This window comes from Frieseomelitta varia, unplaced genomic scaffold (genome assembly GCF_011392965.1).
Source record: "Frieseomelitta varia isolate USP_RPSP 00005682 unplaced genomic scaffold, Fvar_1.2 scaffold_448, whole genome shotgun sequence".
Lineage (NCBI taxonomy): Eukaryota > Metazoa > Arthropoda > Insecta > Hymenoptera > Apidae > Frieseomelitta > Frieseomelitta varia.
In genome coordinates, this window is record NW_025110199.1 from 65,682 (window position 1) to 86,630 (window position 20,949).

At 44.0% G+C, this 20,949-nt stretch overlaps 1 protein-coding gene across 1 annotated transcript in view; it reads left to right on the forward strand.

The window, feature by feature from the left end:
- Nucleotides 1-20,557, forward strand: part of LOC122532338 — a 33,517-nt gene extending 12,960 nt beyond the window's left edge. Inside the window, exon 2 of the mRNA XM_043661037.1 lies at nucleotides 18,943-20,557. Within this exon, the coding sequence (XP_043516972.1) occupies nucleotides 19,658-20,557 (900 nt within the window). The 5' untranslated portion in view covers nucleotides 18,943-19,657. The remainder of the gene's footprint in view (nucleotides 1-18,942) is intronic.
- Nucleotides 20,558-20,949: the final 392 nt, after the last annotated feature.

Below are 20,949 nucleotides of genomic sequence, written 5' to 3' on the forward strand. Positions count from 1 at the left end.
TTTTTTTTGTTGTTTTCTTGCCTCTCGAACGTGGCTCAATGTTCCCCGAAGGGTACGATCCCATTCTCCGTTTCGACGTTCGGTGTTTTTTTTTTTTTTTTACAAGAATGGAGGTGGACGGCGATACAGCCGCGGCCGAAGAAAAAGCAAAGGGGCGTGAGTCGGCGAGAATCAACAAACGAAGCAAATAGACGAGGAATGTAGTCTGCGCAACGGCTGCGTTCCAAGATAGAACACCAGAGTGTCGTGGACGCAGAGGCTGCGCGAGGGTTGGCCGCGGCTAGAGGAAAGAAGAGACGAGACGAGTTGAAGAAAAAAGAGAGAGAGAGAGAGAGTAAGAGTGACACACGAGGAATCTATCGACACGCAGTTATACCGTGTCGCGGCGCATTGAGAAACGTTGACGTGTGTGATCACTTTTGTTGTTTTCTCTATACGCCGGCGTGTAGTTGCTGCGACGCGATACATAGTAGAAACGCATGGGTAACACGGTGCCTACGTAGCTTCCCAAATACCGCACGTTTGTCACGACGATCCTCAGCCAACGATCCACCGATTAAGTCAATCCTCAGCTAGACATTTTTTTCGCCGAGTTGCCTGTTTCTCTACAGCAAGACCCGGTAAGGCAAACTCTACAAATTGCAACAATCGTGCAAATCGTAACAGTCGAAACTTTATAAACGTAGTTTATTCTACGTAATTACGTTGGAACAAACTTTGAACGAGTTGAAGGAACGAATCAAAGAATTTGACAAATTGTAACAATATAACTGTGTTGTAACAGTACGGTTTTCTTCGGCTGATAATGAGAAACGAGTGGAGCCACTACAGTGACGTTCAAAAAAGGTGGCCAAGTTAGTGACATTTGGTAGCCGAGAGGTTAAAGTTTTGAAATTGAAGAAATGAAAGGATCAAAGAATTTGAGAAGGCATAACATACAACTCTTTTCGACTGATTGTGAGCCACTATAGTGGCGTTCAAAAAAGGCGGTCAACTACGATGGTGTTCAGTAGCTGAGAGGTTAAAGTTTTGAAATCGAAAAAAATGAAAAGATCAAAGCATTTGAAGAAGCTTTTTTTTTGACTGATTGCTAGAAACAAGTGAGCCACTACAGTAGTGTTCAAAAAAGGCGGCCAACTATAGTAGTGTTCAAAAAAGGCGGTCAACTACAGTAGCGTTCAGTAGCCGATGTCAAGGTTTTGAAATTGAAAGAATAAAAAGATCAAACAATTTGAAATATCATAACAACATAACAGTGCAATATAGCTCTCTTGATTATTGACTGAGAAACACGCCACTACAGTAGCTAACATACTGTTCAAAAGAGATGATCAACTACAGTAGTGTTCAGTTTCTGAGGTCAAGGTTTTGAAATTGAAAGAATAAAAAGATCAAACAATTTGAAAAATCATAACATTATAACAGTGCAATATAGCTCTCTTGATTGTTGACCGAGAAACACGCCACTACAGTAGCTAGCATGCTGTTCAAAAAAGGTGGTCAACTATAATGGCGTTCAGTAACCGAGAGGTTAACCTGTTAACCGGATCATTTCTTGATCAAACACTCCAAAAAATCAAGAAATAAATAATTAATAAAAGCACATTGACTGTGGTTTGGTCAATCTTGGCCTTTGCAAATGAAATTACAACGTGATTTGTCTTTTAATAGACATAACCTTTGAAAGACAATAGATCGGTAAACGAAGAAATTGTCATCAGGTTCAAAAGGTTGGCATTCTAACGACGAATTCTTTCTCGCCTTTTCCGGCCAACAGGTTAAAGATGGTCTCGTCTGGTTGGACGGAGGAAAAAGGCGAACACGTGAAAGATTCTTCTTACGAGATGGAGAAATCGGAATGGAGAAAAGAGTCGAGCGAAATGCTTCGCGAGGATGAAAGAGGGTCCGAGCTGTCTCTTCATGTCATTCAATTGGTCCACGGCGTGCTAGCATGTGAATACCGTTGCCGCGGCGCATCGAGCGTGTTGCGTGCGTTCGAAAGACGACAAAGAACTTGGAATTAACGCGTCGAGGGAAAAGAAACGCGCGTCTCCATGGCTTGTGTGTATCTAAATTCCGCCGGTGGACTCTCTTACTTTTTTTTTTCCTTCTTCTTCTTCTTTTTCCTGTCCTCCATTTCACTCTCCCTCCCCCTTCTTCTGCCGCCGCTTCCTTTCGCAGCTGCACAAGTCCGCCGCTGTGTGCTGCGAGCCGAGCTGAGCCGAGCCGAGCCCTGAGCCGTGTTTTTAGCGCGGCAGTCGATCCCCCGATACCCTAGACGACGTCTATTTTTACGAAACACCGGCCGTCGGAATTCCCGGCTCTAAATTCTCGCGGTGCTCGGTGGCACGCGAATGCCATTCGAGATCCGTCGAATCCTTCTGAGTTTTCTCGAAAATTTACAACGCCGTAAAAAAAAAAAAAAAAGAAAAAAAAAAGAAAACCGGGGCAGAACGGCACTAGAAACGGGGGTCAAAGCGGAGAATATACGGTACGTCGTTGGCGGCGATTAACGAGATCTTCGTGATCCGAACGAACAGTCTCTCTCCTCTCTCTCTCTTTCTCTCTTTCTCTCTCTCTTACACATGTGTTTCCGCTGGAAGCGCGTCGCGACAGGTGATACGCGAGCGCGAGCGACGAGGAGAGGAAATGGCCACGGCGGAGCGTTGAGCCGCGTGTGCGAGAGAGAGAAAGAGAGAGCGAGAGAGAGAGAGCGAGAGAGATAAAACGGAGGTCGAGCCTGGTGTGTCGGTGGTGTCGACGGACCGGCAAACGCGAACACAAACACTTCATAGTAGAACGTAGCCGCGTGGTGAATGAAGCCTGCGGCCTACTCGCTAGTCGCGCTGCTCCCCCTTTCAGTCCATAGATTCCCCGTGCCTTTCCCCTATCACCATCCCCATCCCCATCACCGTCCCTTCTCGTTTCGTCCCTCCTCGTCTCGTTGACGAGTCGATCCTTTCCCTTCCCCTCTGTCCTCTATATTTCCCCTACTCGTTCGCCCGCCAGCCGCGTGTGTGCGCGCCCTGTCTCTTCCCTCCCCACTCTGCCTCGATGCATCGTGCAACTAACCATCGTGTATCCATCTTCCTCGTTCCTCGTGTGTCACGCGCGCACGCAGAGACACCGCAGGGACCGCGCGTCGCGACGCACACAAATCGGACGAACGACGACGGATCAAAAGCGCGACAGATCGCCCGTTTCCGGCACGGCTAATCGTCGCCTGTTTTTTCAACCGGGCGGGCGCGTAATCGCTGTTATCGGGCCGAGGAGCATACTCCGGACACCGAGGGTGATCGGTCTTTTAAAGCGGATCGTTCGTACATTTTCTTCTTTGTTTTTTCTTTCTTTCTTTTTTTTTTTTTTTTTTCTTGTTCAAGAGAACCAATCATCTCGCTCGCGACCAGAAAGGTTTTTTAACCCCTTGCGCTGGCAACTGGTTTGCGGACCACCTCGTCGCTTTCTTTTTCCTTTGAACTCGTGATTAACAACTAATAAACTTGTCATGTTCGTTTTGCCTGGGTTATAACTTAAATATATTTAAAACTGAGAAAATGTTGCAATTTTGGGACAAAAAATGCGTGGCACGTCATTCCAGCGCAAGATGTTAAGACGCGTCTAACTTTGTAATTAGTTGTTTGCCTCTGCAAATATTTTGACAGTAGCAACGTCCGATCATGACGACCTTAAGCAACCTTAACTGTTCGCAGATTAGTAAAAATATCCCTCTGTCTTTAACAAATTGCACTTTGACTGCGTCTATTGGTATTTCTGGTTGAATAAATCCATTTAACGATCAACGTTGACATTTCATTCTCTTTACCATTTCACCATTTCCCTGTGCCAAATAATTATATTCTTCGATCAATCATTTTATCTGCAGATTAATAAAAATATCCCTTCTCCTCAGTAAACTGCACTTGTGGCTGCGTCTGTTGTAATAAATCCATTCAACAACAGTCAACAGGGTTGATATTCGATTCTTTTCACCGTTCCCTGTGCCAAATATATTCTTCGATCGACCATTCTGTCCCGCAGATTAATGAAAACATTCCCCCTCCCCTCCCCTCCTCCTCTGTCTTTAATAAACTGCATCTTCGATCAACGTTGGCTGTGCACTGTTGAATAAATCGATTTAACAACAATCAACGATTGATATTTGATTCTTTTCACCATTTTCGAAACAGCGAGACTATTCTGCTGTTCCCTCGTGTCAAATATATTCTTCGATTAACGGGATACCGGCAAATAGGAGTACACGCACGTGTCGAACCGACGAGCCGACACGTGATGGATCGCGTCGCGCCGCGCCGCGCCGCGCCGCGTCGCGTCGCCTCTATTTGCATCCCGTGTGAATATTTTAGCTTCTGTCACGCTATCTCGTCTATTAACCACCATGAGAGGAAAGGCAAATAGGTTTCCGAACGCACAGCGTATATATACACGCTGCGAAACATGGCCATGTGTGTTGGCGTATCTATTTCTCTCTCTCTCTCTCTCTCTTTTTGACTTGCTATAAAAAAAAAATTACACTTGAAAGAATATACGAGGGTTCCCAAGATTAGAACGCTGAATAAAAAAAAAATCACTCTGCAATTTCGCGTTGATTATCTGTAAGTAATAAACTCGCAATATTGTACGGAACGAGTACGTAGTAATTTTAAAATGGGACGTCTGTTTACACGTGTTCCACACACACACACACACACACACACACACACACACACAAATGCACGTACAGTGACAGCAATTTGAAAATGTCCCACGTCCCGCTATTCGTACCAAATATTCTACATTCTACATTCTGTATCCCACATTCTACATCTCACATTCCATATCTCACGTTCCACATGTCCAGTATCTCATTATCCCTGCAACATTCGACGGTATCCTACGTCCCACATATATCCCATATTCTACGTTTCGCATCTCGTACTCCCGTGTTCCACCCTTCCGCATCTTGTATTCCATATCTGACGTTCCATTATCCGTGTAATGTGCTGCAGTATTCTATAATTTCCGTGTTTTGTATATTATATCCCGTATTTCATGACGCTCGTTCGTACGCAGTGTTCTACACCCCCAGACATTTTGTATTCCACACCTCATATCTTTTATTCCAGGCTTCATATCTTGAATTCCATGTCCCATATCGCATCATTCATGCGCAATCCTACATTCCACATTTTACATCTCATATCCCACATCTTAATCTCAAAACTTCTGTATTCTACATGTGGCAATCCCATATTGGGATATTAAAATAAACACTTTTCATCCAATTCGACATTTTGCGTCGTATATTCCTCTGTCCAACAATTTCGTTGTTTTCGCAAAAGAATCTAAGGAAAAATTCGCGGAAAACTCGGATATATTACAAAATCAAATGATGTGAAATATATCCCACAAAACTTCTTATTCCACAAAATGAACTTTGCAGCTCACAAGTTCTGCACAAGTGAACACTTTACAAAGGTTTGATCTAAAGATTTCTGTTTCACAGAATAAAGTTTGTAACTCACAATCTTCCTACAGAAGAAATCTGTGAGCACTAATTAAAATTTATTATCGCACAAAATGAATTTCGTAGCTCATAAATTTCCTAACAGAAATACCTACAAAATTTCTTGTTCCACAAAATGAAATTTTAATTAATGCTCACAAACTCTGCAAGTGAACACTTTACAAAGGTTTGATCTAAAGATTTCTGTCTCACAGAATGAAATTTGTAGCTCACAATCTTCCTACAGAAGAAATCTGTGAGCACAAATTAAAATTTATTATCGCACGAAATAAATTTCGTAGCTCATAAATTTCCTAACAGAAATACCTACAAAATTTCTTGTTCCACAAAATGAAATTTTAATTAGTGCTCACAAACTCTGCAAGTGAACATTTTATAAAGGTTTGATCTGAAGATTTCTGTCTCACAGAATGAAATTTGTAGCTCACAATCTTCCTACAGAAGAAATCTGTGAGCACTAATTAAAATTTATTATCGCACGAAATGAATTTCGTAGCTCATAAATTTCCTAACAGAAATACCTACAAAATTTCTTGTTCCACAAAATGAAATTTTAATTAGTGCTCACAAACTCTGCAAGTGAACACTTTACAGGTTTGATCTAAAGATTTCTGTCTCACAGAATAAAGTTTGTAGCTCACAATCTTCCTACAGAAGAAATCTGTGAGCACTAATTAAAATTTATTATCGCAGGAAATGAATTTCGTAGCTTATTAATTTCCTAACAGAGGTACCTACAATATTTCCTGTCCGACAGAATGAATTTCACAGGCCATGAATTTCCTAACATGTAAAATTTCCTGTCCCCACAAATACGTACCTGCAAATTAGCTACGAACCTAAAATCCCTGTCCCACAAAATGAAGTTTGTAGCCCGGATATTCCCTGCGAACCCAATTTTTCGACATCTACGATATTTGCTGTCCCACGAAATGAATTCGCGAGAATGTGTGGCGGAATATATTTTGTGGGACAAGAAATTTGAGCCATCCGGCAGATATTAGCTCTGCGAGGGAATTTACATGCTGTGAAATTCATTTCAAGGGATGAAGACGTCCACAAATTTGGACGGTAGGATATTTGCGGGCTACGAAATTCATTTCGTGGGACAAGAGATTTCGGGCTGCCCCGAAAATTGTCTCTATTGGGAATTCCCTGGCGATATTTCCTCGTCCCAGTCTTATGGGAAACGCGTTTAGGAAAATTGAGAGAGGCGAAAGGAGACGAGGAATGTGGAAAAGAATACGTGGAAAATGTTCTTCGCGGGGGTGAGAAGGATTGATTGAGGAGCGTGGGATATTGGAATGCAAAAGTGGGGTGAGGATTGTTGATGTGGGATACGCGGGATGTTACATAGGACGTTACATAAGGTTACGTGAAATACGAAACGCGAGATGAGATAGAGACGTTAGTATAAATATTGTAGTATAAATGTTGAAACAGAATGTTGCCACGCATAATTATAATCGAACCGTTAAAACAAAAATATCGGTTAGTCTCGAAATGTTAACCTCTTGCGCTGTAATGACGTGGTTAAAAGTTAATATAAACTAATATAATTTTATTTAGTTTAATATAAACTAATGTAATTGTGTAAAGAAGGACAAAACAAATAATAAATTTATTACCTTTTAATAATTTTATAGTGATATCGTACCGACGAGTTCAAAAAGAGAACGACTAATTATTGTACACGGTTTCAGTCACTCGTTATGGTCCGCAGTTGTCAGCGCAAGTGGTTAAAAGTTAGTACAAACTAATATAATTTTGTTCAGTTTAATATGAACTAATGTAATTGTGTAAAGAGGGGCAAAACAAATAAAATTTATTACTTTTCAATAATTTCTATCCAGCGATATCGTACCGACGAGTTCAAAAAGAGAGCGACGAATTATTGTATACGGTGTGGGTCACTCGTTATGGTCCGCAATCGGTTGCCAGCGCAACGTGGTTAAAAATTAATATAAACTAATATAATTTTGTTTAGTTTAATGTAAACTAATGTAATTGTGTAACTAATAAATTTATTACTTTTCAATAATTTCTATCCAGCGATATCGTACCGACGAGTTCAAAAAGAGAGCGACTAATTATTGTATACGGTTTGGGATCACTCGTTATGGTCCGCAGTTGCCAGCGCAAGTGGTTAATAGTTAATATAAATTAATATAATTTTGTTTAATTTAATATAAACTAATGTAATTGTGTAAAGAGGGGCAAAACAAATAATAAATTTATTACTTTTCAATAATTTCTATTTAGTGATATCGTACCGACGAGTTCCAACAGAGAGCAACGAATTATTGAATACGGTTTGGGTCATTTGTTATGGACCGCAGTTGCCAGCGCAAGTGGTTAAAAACAGAGCGATAACATTGCCGTAAAGTTATAGAATACAGGAGAAAGACGGAGGGTTTAGGATGTAAGGAGTATAAAAATGGGATATGGAATATCGGTTGATGGGATGAGGCGGGTATATACATATATATAAGATAGATAAGATACGTGAGAAACGTTAAAAGTGGATAAATTCGGATGGAAGATATCCGTTGGATGGATGTGGGATATAAAATACGGGATAAGGAACGTAATCAGTGAAAAAAAACGAGCACTCACTCGCGCCGAGCGTCAGAGATGATCTCGCATGATTATTCAGACCGTTTCTTTTCTTTTCTTTTCTTTTTCTCAGTGCGTTGTAGCTCGCTATACTTTGGTTAAATTTTCTGTAATAAAATACAGAATCACGCTCCCGTATCTCGACTATCAACGTATTCGTATTCATATTTCATGGATTAATGGCGCGGTATCATCGTCGTGTCGTCGGTGTTTTTTTCCCTTTTTTTACGTGCCAACCAAATAAATGCGCGATTAAGAAGCATTACCGCAGGCTGTTTCGTGGAACGAGACCTATGTGTCAGGTTCCGTGATTACATGCGTACACCTTGGTGTCGGCGACCCCTTTCGCAGACACACGTATACGAGTCGTACGAGTTTTTTTTTTTTTTCCCCGTCGGTCGTTTCCCGAAGGACCCCGAAAAACCCCCTTCGCGTTTTCCCACGGGCGGTCGGGGATGTGGCGGAACGATCGATAATATAGAGAACAAACGCGGAGCGTGTTTGAAGTACAATCTTGTTTTCTAGGTCTCTGCAGTTGTAAAACGCAGGTACCTCGCTAGTTTTCTCTCTCCCTTTTCTTCCTTTTTTTTCTCCTTTTTGCCCCATTCCCTCTTTATTCTACGTTGCACATCGGAGCAAACTCCATTTCTACCTCTCTCTCTGTCTCTCTCTGTCTTTCTCGAGTTTTTCTTTTTTCCTACGCTTAAAAGTCGCTTACGTATTCTCGCGCGTAGCGCACAGGGGAAGGAAAGAGCGAGCCTGGCCACTTCTTTTTCCGTAACAGCTCAGCTCTCACACGAACAACACCACCACCAACGTTCGCCCGGCCGCGCCGTACTGAAATTCACTTTGGCCCCGGGAATAGTCACGCGATTTAGTTTCACTGCCTTCTTCAACTCTCGTTATTCCTACCTCGTTCGTCCGTCCGTTCGTTCGTTCGTTCGTTCGTTCGTTCGTTCGTTCGTTCGTTCGTTTACGCGCGCACAGAGAAGAGAAACGAGACAAAGAGGCGGCCGTACGTTTACGTACATACGTTACAACGTACGTTTATCCGTACGGAGGATCGGTTAGTTAGACGCTTTGAATGCCAATCGGATTTTTAAGTAGTCATAGTCTGTGACTAATTGCCAACTTCTCCAACCCGATGGACGGCTATCTCGGTAACCGCATCGACGTCGGCCCCCCTCCGTTTCCTTTAACTTCCCTTCTCCCACCTTCCTTCCTCTCCCTTCGTCTCTCTTCTCGTGTCGTCTCGTCTCGTCTCGTCTCGTCTCGTCTTCTTCACCTCTCGACTTTTACGAAATGTACGGCTGCCGGCGCGCGTGTTTTCAACGTTCGTGCATACTTCGCATAATTTTATTGCCGACCGGGAGAAATACGTCCCATAAAAGAATCGCGGGGACAAAGTGCACGGGTAGGGCGATGCAAAGTCGGGCGGCAAAGGAGGCGGGAGGAATAAAGACGAAATGTATTAACGCCGTTGACGGGCGGAGAACGGTCGTTGTAAAGTAACGTCCTCGAGGTTACGACTCTGTTGTTGTTGTTGTTGTCCCTTTGCGGCCGAGCCGTGAAAGTTCGCGGCAAAGAGAACAGGGGAGAAGAACGTTCGTATTCGACGTTAAGTGGGAAGAAGGTCTTCCTCGAGGAGAAAGAGGCCAGGCAACCGATTGACTGTTTGATAGGTCGCCATGGTCGTTATCGGGTGTCGTTGTCTGGGTCTTCGGCTCGCGCTCGCGAGATGAATCTCGTCGGGCCCGGGAGGGGGGTGGAGGACTCGTACGAGTGAGCGTAGATTTAATCGAGCGGATCGACGGTCGGTAACGGGGCGCGTGCTACCGCGTATACGGCCCGGCTTGACCCCTCCGTACGCAATAAATCAATTATCGCTCGTTAGCGAGAAAAATGCACCTTCGATCGAATCACGTTATTTGACCCCCGGGTGTCATGGTAACCAGAACGTGGTGTTTTGCAACCACGCGTGACTGAGCTTGTTTTTTTTTTTTTTCGAGTTACTTAACCTCTTGTGCTGTAATGTAACACGCGCGTCGAGAATATTCGGCCCGAAATTGCAATGTTTTCTCAGTTTCAGGTATATTGAAATACAACCGAGGCAAAGAAGATAAATTTATTGATTACATCTTGGTCATTTCTGTCCAGTGATGTACCGATGAAAGACGTCAAAATGAAGACGAGTTATTGTATACGGTTTGGTCACTCGTTATGGTCCGTGCGTGAACCAGTCGCTAGCGCAAGAGGTTAACCACGCGAAATTCTTTATATATGTACATATATATATATACACATACTGGTAGATCACGGTCACCACTCGACTTAACGACTATTTATTCGTTTCGACTTCGGTTCGTCCGGCGACGTTTCTTTTTTTTCTTTTTCTTTTTCTTCTACCGTCGTGTCGAGAAGCGCGAGATCGCGCTCTGCGCCGTTAATTTCACACGATCCCTCTGGCCCTCCGGGTCAGCCGCAAACGCGAAGATATTGTTCCCTCGTTCGTTTCTTTCTTCATCGTCCACCTCTGCTCGTCGATTCACCTCGCCGCTGTCAGACGGCGACAGACACGAAAGTAAAATACTCGGTATCGACCTCGATAGATCGCTCCAAGTGGAATCTTAACGAGACGAGTGTGGCCGAGCGAGACGATAATTTCCCTTTGGTTCCAGAGTCTCGATCACTTTTATTAGAGGACGTATGCACTCATGTTTGGTTCTCATACTTTTAAAATGGGATGATTGACGCGAGGTCTAAAGTTGGTGCGCCCGATCACGTGATATTTTTTTGAGATGTCGCCGTAAATATTTTATGAAAAACATTCCTTTTCAATTACATGCAACACGATGTATTCCTCTCGCTCGTTTAATCACTGTTTCGTTAACTTTATAAACAAATTCTTTCAATCAAATTTGTCAAATTTTTTTTGCACATCCTGTTTAATATATTTACCAATTAATTTACATCATATCGTACACAGTACGATAGAGTCTTCAGTTTCGAAAGTTTCAAAAAATCTGCGGTGCTTGTTTTTTTCTTTTTTTTTTCGTCGAGTTGGTTTCCCGTATAACCTGCATTTAAAATTTATATTTTGATTAGTTACTGAGAGATATCGTGTTGGTTGTGGCCCTGTTCTAGACTACGCGCGTCTAATTGCAAGATGGCGTCCGATAGAAAGTAGAAAAGACCGCGTTGGTCGGCCGCGTTCCTAAACGAGCGACATATTGACCGTTTGCCCCGTAGGTCAATATCGCGCGAAGATACGCTTGCAAGCGAAAGCTCGATGCTCTTTTTCTTGTCAATTAACCCCTTCGATAATATTAACGATGGACGGACCATAACCGTTCGAACGTTACGTGCCTCGTTGCACGCGCATACACTGCGCAACTGGCGCGCCCGAGCATCGGTTTCCTATCAATGAACGACTGAATCCGCGTTTGCCAAGCGCGGTTTTTTTTCTTTCGAGTGTTTGAAAGCAAACGATGCAAATTACACGAGCAAACGAAACTTCCCTTCCAACAACAGGTACAGATATAGCAGCTCGAAGATCGTTACGCACGTGTCTCGCACGTGAAATAATACAAATTACCAAGAATTACAAGAAGAATACAGCGGCAATTTTGTTGAGGTGCTATACACAATTTTCATTCGCGGTCTAGACACAATTTTCTTCTAAGTAAATATAGTTTTTTTCCGCGAATCGGTTAACCGACTTATAGTGGCGACAATTCATAATTTGGACTAAGCAGAACATAGGTAGCTGCTATCTCGTTCATGTGTTTCAATGGTTGTATTCACGATTGGCGTGACATAATTATTATAATTATTCGTTGTTTTGCATAGTTGCACGATTTGATGTAATGTAATTATTATGACGTTTCGATAATTGCACGACTGGTGTAACATAATTATTATAATTATTCGACAGGAGCGGTTGATAAAAGTGACACGCTGAAAAAGCGCAGCTATTATCAAACGAACGGCGTTGTTTGTCCCAAAGAAATGACAAACGACGAGATAGTCGCTGCCGTTGTAAAATTTCCAACGTACGGTTTACGTGTCTACCCCACGTTTTGAAATATTTCGTACAAAATTGCATCATTAAACAATACTACACGCGTTCAAGTACGATTTACTCTCACCAATTCGTTACGTTTTGCACGGCAAAATTTCGCCAACTGAAGTTCACCTCTCGCGCCTTGACTGATTACACGGACCATAACGAGTGACCAAACCGTCTTCCTTTTAAATTCACCGGATACATCACTGGATAGAAATGACCAAGAAGTAATAAATTTATCATTTGTTTTGCCTGGGTTTATATTTCAATATACTCGAAGCTGAGAAAACATTGCAATTTTGGGGCCAAATATTCTCGACGCAAGAGACGACGTTATGTTCGTTATCCGTTGAGATGGCGTTCGTGTCGTAAAATAACTGTCCCTGTTTAATGAAAGACGATGTCTCTCGATATCGGAAGGTCCGATTCCCCTGGTCGTGATTTAAAACGGCAAAAGGAGGAACTTGGGTGTTTATCTTGCCTTTGAGAAGCTCGGACGGAGCTCTCGGCGTGAGAAAAATGAAACAGCTCGTCATCGACGAGCCGTGATTCTCCTCTTTGATCAAGCAAACGGTCTCGATCGGAAGGCGGGGATCAAACTCCTCTGCCCTGTTATTAATTTATCTAGTTTCTCTCCCTTACTTTTCTGCCCCTTGCCTGGCTCTCTGGCCAAGAACGCGCTAGAGAGAGCTCTTCCCCTCTTCCCGATCGCAGTCGAAGAGGACGACGCGACGTCGCGAAAACAGAGTGACGATTTCACAGGCCAGTGGAACTAATATTAAATCGCCCTGGCTTCGGTTATAAAGCGTAAAACGGATACCGGCCGGCCCGAAGGGGGATGGATCCCCTTCGTAAAGACGCGGACATTGAGACGTCGCATACGCCTCTCTAGACGAAGGTTATATTGCTTTCAGTTTCGTTTGTGACGATGTAAGGAGGAGGGGAAGAGAGTGAGAGATAGGAACAGTCTCCAAGCAAGAGAGAAGACCGCGATCGGTTCGAAGGAGAGAACCAGTCATTTTTATCAAAACTCGATGGCCTGGATTTGCCGCGATGAATGACAATCGATGACGCGACCATCGAGGCATGCGACTCTATTCTTGGAATACGAGAGAGTACGTGGTCTAGCGCGGTAGCCAACTCGTCGAGTGTGTATATTCTGTTATATATACCTCCTCTTGCCGCGAGACCGCGTCTTCGACCGGCGATCCTTGTCAACCGATCGGTATGCGTTCGCCACGGACGGCTGAAATTTCGAATCGTTGAAAGTAAACGCCACGAGAGTCTCGCGGGGAATTGGAGGGTGATTTGTCCCGATCTGATACGCGTGTGCATGTATTGTACGGACAATTTGGGTGAACCGGCGAAAATCGAGTCAAATAACCGAGTCATTTCCTCGAACGTGATTCTCGTGGTCTCGAACGCTAATGGTAGCGCGGGAAACTGTACGTACCACGTACAAAATTGTACTCTTGAGAGTACCGTTTCAGCGTTTAACGCTGAGAGTTTACCTGTACAGATCAGAAATGACCTGTTTCTCGTGGAAATTTTATAGATTTGCAACAATTGCGAGTTCTCTAGAAATTCGAGTTAAAATAAAAGCGAAATGTTAAAATAAAAATTTCATGTCCTCTGTTCCATTGCACGGACTTTCCTCGCGCTTCAATCACTCTGATTAAATTTCCTACCTTTTCAATCGTCGGTTCTAGTTAGTTAATTATAAATTACCAGAGGTTTGAAAGTTTGTTAGACGAAGAGATGAGTTTATTGACCACTGATTGCGAACCATAACGAGTGACCCAAACTGTATACAATAATTCGCTTTCCTTTTGAACTCGTCGGTACAATATCACTGGATAGAAATTATTCAGAAGTAATAAATTTATCATTTGTGTTTTGCCTGTTTTATTTATTTTTTTTTTTATTTAAAATATACTTGAAACTGAGAAAATATTACAATTTTGGGACAAAAAATTTTCAACGTGCGTGGCAACTGATTGCGGACCATAACGAGTGACCCAAGCCGTATACAATAATTCGTTTTCTTTTTGATCTCGTCGGTACGATATCACTGGATAGAAATTATTCAGAAGTAATAAATTTATCATGTGTTTTGCCTGTTTTTTTTTTTTTTTTTAATTTAAAATATACTTGAAACTGAGAAAATATTACAATTTTCGGACAGAAAAATTTTCGACGTGCGTGGCAACTGATTGCGGACCATAACGAGTGACCCAAGCCGTATACAATAATTCGCTTTCTTTTTATCACTAGATAGAAATGATTGAGAAGTAATAAATTTATTATTTGTTACTTACATATACTTAAAACTGAGAAAAATATTACAACTTTGGAACAGAAAATTCTCGACGTGCGTGGCACGTCGTTCCAGCGCAAAGAGGTTAAACGAAGAGTGAAACGTTCATCTCGATGTATGGCGACGTGTTATCCTCTTTGTACCCCTGACACAAACGAACCAATTATTTTATTAAGATTACCTGCGAAACAGGTCTCAAAGGAAATCCCATCGAGATCTACGCGCAACTCGTTAATTCGTGAAATAAATCGCGCAGCAAGGAACGGCAGCGGTAATAACAATATAACCAGTGGGTGCGACCGACAGACATAGCGTACAATAAGCAACGGTATTAAAACGTCAACCCACGGCAAAGAAAGCACCGCGTTACAAGCCAGAGACAATTCTGGTAAACGAAGAAATTAAACTGTATATTGAGATAGCACGCACGAGAATTGGGAGGGGGGGTTGGACCAGACGAAACAAACATACGTAATAGACATTGCAATTCCCCCAACGATAGAAAATATAAAACAGAAGGAAAGCGGAGGGGGCGAAGAAAAAAAAAAAAAAAATAGAAATGTACACACCGTACGTCGCTGGCAATAGAACCGAAGAAGAACCCCCGTGGAAACGGAAAAAGGTAAAGATAAGCCCCCCTGATCATATCACCGACCGGAATAATCCCAAAAACATTCACGGAATACATACATATGGAAAATAAATATACATAGACGAGCAAATACTGGGTGCTCTCTTTTTATCTCTCGCTGAAAATGGAAATACCGCTGGCGAGAGAGAGAGAGTGAGTGAGGCTCCGAAGTTGCGGAGAAAGTTCTCTCCGGCACGGAGGAGAGGCGTATTATGGCCTGGGCGGAGGAGGATTAAAAATCGAGTTGCGTTTTTCGAGCATCTCGATGGAAATATGAAGCCGTATATCTTCGAACGATTCCGGCCGTTTTCTATATTTTCGAACGTAGTAGTTCCGAGCATGATCGATTTTCCTGGATATATATCTTGTCTTCAGTTTCACCGCGTGCCTGATAAACTTGGCAGAGTTGAAGTGAAAATATTTACCGAACCAATGGTTCCTCGGCGAGAGTAGGTGAATATTTTTTTTTTTTTTTTTTTTTTTTTTTTTTTTTTATAGAGAAAGCTCAGACGTGGTATAACACTACCTTTGCCGAATAAACGTGACACCCTGTATACGTGCAAGCGTGAAACCCATCGCAGATTGAAAAACTCGCGCGCGTTTCCTTGACCCGGCAGATTGAAAATACGAATATATTCCACTCTGCTCGCGGGGCTGAATGAAATACTCTGGAGAGTCGGCCCGAGAGAGAATGTTAAATAAACAGGAACGATAAAACGAAGATATCGGGGGAGCGGCAAAGCGAAAAAAAGACCAAAGAATGAAGAAGAGAAAGAAAGAAAGAGAGAGAGAGAGAGAGAGAATGGAGGATCTCCCATGGTACAAGGCTGCGCGCATAATGAAATCGTGCATCGTTTGACCACTTCGTAGCGGCGAATTCGGACGATGGACCGCTTGCTGCCGCGCGTCCTCGCGGAATATTGCTCGCCGACACACGCCGTGAGCGGAGCGAGCTTTTGTGCTCGTCGTGAAATCAGCCGCGAGCTGGCTACGCAAACCGGAGCCCGGCCGTGCACCTCTCCAATTTTAACCGAATTTATTGCCCCTGGGATGCCCGCCGCGCCGCCGATCTTTTCCCTCGACTCGTTCTCGCGGTTTTTCCGTGACTCATCCGCCGCGGATCACCGCTTTGTACTATCCGCGACCCAGCCGGCCGGATTTTTCAATTCTGGCTGCCGGCTGTTTCCACCGTGTTCGCGTTTTACCGCTGCCAACGACGGAAATTATTTGCAAAACGAATTAAAATCGTGGTTGGGGGGAGTGGACGTTCGAGGGAGACCCGACGTTTAACTGTCGCCATCGGGGGGAACGATGGTTGAGTGAAACTGCGAGCGTCTCTCGCCTCGTCGCGTTACGTTTAATTTACCCCGACTCGGAGCGCGATGGATCGCACGGGGATTGGATAAGTTGGGAAACGCTTCGGAAAATACACTGTGTTCTTCCGGTTCGCGGAGAAGCCACGCACGAGGAGCTAACGTTCTACGTGTGCTACGTGTGGAACTTGGAGAAAGTTGGATACGAGAGATATCTTTGAACGGCGTGGTTGGCGGTGAAATAGGGAAAGTTCGGTGGAGACTCCTTTGGAGACGAAATTGTATCTCGTTAAAAAAATATAACGTATTCCGCGGGGTTTGCGGGTTTCGCCGGTTGCTAGTGTTTCGCCTTTTTGCAAATCAAATTCACCACCCTTTTTTGCAAATCAAATTTACCCATGGCGGGGGTGGCTCAAAAAAGAAAAAAATCGAAGCGATTATTTCCTATCGCCACGGAACCCCGTCGAAGAAGTTTTTTGAAAAATTAAATATTTTTCGCTGACACTCGAAGCTGCGAGTATTTATTTGGTTGATCATTCTGTTGTCAATATGTACGAACATGTGCGTAAAATTATCGTGTGTATATAATATATTTTTAGTATTCAACAAATACTTCGTATCAATTTGATACGTCGTTTTGCGTTTGTTTGCTCGAGTGTTATTACGCGCGTCGCGATAAAATTATCATCTCGGAATAATAAACTTTACGCCGGCTTTGATTTTTATTGCGACGCCCTCGATGAAAACAAGTTTGCAAAGGAAGAAACTTGAAATGGGGCGAAACTTGTAGAACTTTGAATTTGATCTGCGATAAAGGGTGAAGTTTGATTCGCAAAAATGGTAAACGGCGATTTGCAACAGGATTAATTTATAGCGAATACGATTTGCAAAAGAGTCAATTTATAGCGAATACGGTTTGCAAAATATGGTTAATTTGAAGCGCCAGTACCTGCATGTTGTTCATTTAATGATTCCTATAAATTTGAGCTAAATATACGAAGATAAGAGGACAGGGCAGTATGTTCAACCATAGTCGTTTCATCGAAACACCAGTCTGCTGTACCACGTATATATATCCTGGTTTTATCTAAGCCCGGTTATATCCGACGAGTTTTATCTAAAGCAAATCTTTTTTAATTTTTGCAAGTTAAATTCCACGAGAGAGGCCGATGCTCGTCGAAGTTGATTTTTGAAAAAGAAAAATGCGAGTATCCGAAGTCTAAACTTGAATTTAACGTAATTTTCGTTGTAAATTCTCCGCTCTCTTCGATAAAAGAAAAAAAAAAAAAAGAAGAAAAAATAAAATAAAAAGGCGAATCGAAATTTCGCTTCGTCAAATACACTGGATAATACCAGGAGGTAGGAATATCCCTGCCGCCAGTTTTGAAAATTTCATTCCGAGAGAAACGCTTTTTTAAAGTTTCAGCTCTGTGCTATCGCCACGCTCCATTGGGAGAAGATCTCCCCGAGTAAATGATTCTCTGGAACATGTTCCACCAACATGAGGATCGTAATAACGTAAGAAAGTGCGTGCATCTTTCGAGAACATCTCGGCGAATATCTCCCGTCGAGCCCAAGAATCGTTTCGTTCGTTCGAGGAGCCAGGCGAAATTCTAATTGGTCGTTGGATGAGCAATAATTTTTTTTTATTGGCGGGGGTTGCTCTCGGTTTAAAAACGTCGGGGCCAATCCGCGTTTGGTTCACGCGTCGATCAATAAAACGTTGCGTTACAAAGCATCCGGTAATTGCACCGGAATGTGTGCATATATATGTACGCGTGCACGTGGAATGCGAGAAAATCGGCAAGGGAAAAGGGGGAGGGGGAGGGGGAGAGGGAAGGGGGAGGGGGAGAGAAAAATTGGCCGACAGGATATAGGTAGTACTTCGTTCGACGCTCGGGTGATAAGCGCAGCGAAAAAGCACACGTTCGCCGGCCGTTATGGCTGATTAAATGACAGAGCCAGCCTCTGACCCCCCCTGGCTTTTGCTCGGCACGTCGACGCTGCGCAAAATTCATGCGAACGTTTATTTCCTAATATTTACTTTGTCAGCCAAGTGCATCGGGTTCCGGTTAAATATCATCGCCCTCCGGCTCGGTTATTTAATCGCGAGCCTTCTACCTACCAAATTACCGAAGCGAATTTAAAGGGGTACGATGCGAACGATCTCGCTCTCGACGCGCGTACCCCCGAGTCGTGTAATTCATCGAGCAAAAAAAAAAAAAAAGAGGAAGGAGAAAGAAGAAGAGGAGCAGCAGAGCTCGATCGTTGTACAACATACAGTGATCGATCTCGATCCCTTTTAACGACTCTCCGTCTCTCGGATTAAATGCAAAGTTCCGCGTACGCAAAGCGCGTCGAACTTTCGTTTCGTTTTAGTCGTTGCCCGAATTCATCTTTCGCTCTAATTCATGTTTTTGACTTTCAGCTGCCACGCGAATGAATTTTAAACGCGTTGAAATTCTCTGATTGCAGGATATTAATATCGTGGGCGGACACGGCCGGCACGCGTCGACGAGAGTAGCAAAGAGCCAGAGGTCGAAGCTACTTGTTTCCTTTTTTTTTTTCTTCTTCTTCTTCTTACAAGAGAGGAGAGAGAATAGTGGACTGTTGCGTGCTGCGGGAGAGGGTGGAGGGGCAGGGAAGGGAGGAGGCTCGCAATAGAAAGTTGACTTCTTCTTCAATCGTCGATCCCGATGGCGTCGTTCGTGCCGCGTGATCATCGCCGATGTTGCCTCTTCGCCCGAAGAGACTGATATCTGGCCGATGCTCGACGTAGGATTCAGCTGAGATCAGCGCGCGGGACGAAGATGTCTCTTCCAGCAGCGATCGAACAACGAGCCTCCTCCGACTGGTCCTGAGCCTCGTCGATCTTCCTCGAATCTTCGTCCACCCTTCGCGTTTCTGATTCTTCCTCGAGTGGTGGGTGGGCGCGCCGAGCTTCTCGCGGAAGAAGACTGGATCGAGTTCGAGGAAGATGAACGACAAGATCGAAGATCGAAGCGAAGAATCTCGATCGATCACGTAATAATAGAGATTGAGCCTGGACTGAGCGAGTCAACGAAAGAGAGAGAGAGAAAGACAGAGAGATAGAGAGTGAGAGAAAGTTTCTCCGTTTGTCGTCGATCGTCTACGAGGAATCGAAGAAAGAAAAAAGAAAAAAAAAAGAAAAAAAAGAAAAAAAAGGAACATGGAGTCGTCAACGTGGTGTACGCGCAGACTCGGTGGCAGCGTAGCGGCGTTGTCCGAGGAGTCGACGGCCAAGTTTCGCCCGACCTCCTGTTGTCTCTCGATCAACGCTACCCCCGTCGACGGTCGTTCCTCCGGCGCGAGCAGCGTCCCCGGAACCACCTGCTGTCCGACTGCAGTTACCAGCGTGACCGATACCGACTCTGTTCTCCGTCACTGCCACTATTCGCCGGGCAGTGTCACCGCGTCGCCGGATCGCGAGCCACACCGACACGATCACGATCACGATCACGATCACGATCACGATCACGATCGGATTGTTTCTTCTCTCTCGTCGTCGGATCAAAGGGACTTGGTTCGCTGCGATCTCTGCGAGCGGCTTCGCGGACGAAGCTGCGATTATTACTCGAGGACTGCGCTGGAGGAAGACGAGAGAGGACGAGACACGAAGGACGAGCGCCTCGAGCGTGGAGGAATGACGAGACGCGGACAGCAGCGGCACGTGCTGCTGGCGGAACACGCGGCGAGGATCACTTCCCCGAGGATATCGCGCCGCGAAAGACCGATGTCCGACGATTCCTCGAGCAGCTACGTCGCCAGCGTGGTACGGTGGAGCGGTTCCAGGCTTGAGAGCTCGTTCCGCTGGACCAGGCAGAAGCGTGCGTCCGCCTGGACGATTTTGTTCCTATTGGTACTCGTGTTCCCCGCTTCCGCGGACCTGCAAAAGCAAACGACGTCGAGAGATTCCACCAAAGAGGAGGGAGGTGAGTCTGTGACCACTTTACGTATGCTTATCTCCTATACTATACTATACTATACTATAGTGTGCCGTTTGTGTTTGTTACGTCGCGGGAAACAGATTTGTCATTTTCTCGCTTCGTGTGTCAAATATCGTCGATGAACAGGATAATTGTTGGCAACGCGCGATGAAAAATTGTGGATAATTCAAACCGACGTTTACTTATCTTGAGAAAAAGAAGATGACGATCGTTTCAGTCTCGTTTTGAAAGCGTTTCGTAGCCTCTGCGTTGGCAGTTCGTCGTTCTCTCCTTTTTGTCAGATTTGTAATCTTGTAATTTGTAATTTGAGTGCGAATCCTTTCTCTCTCTCGTGAATCCTCAAAATACGAAACGTTGGAAAAGAATTTTCTTGCCGAGTCCTTCGTGATGTTGATTCGCCGCCTTGAATACTCGCGCTGCGACTTGGAATCTCTCTCAAGGTTAGACGAGTTCGAAGCGATTTTGAATTTTAACGCTGGCGTTCAACGTCGTTACGAAGGGGGGGAAGACTTCT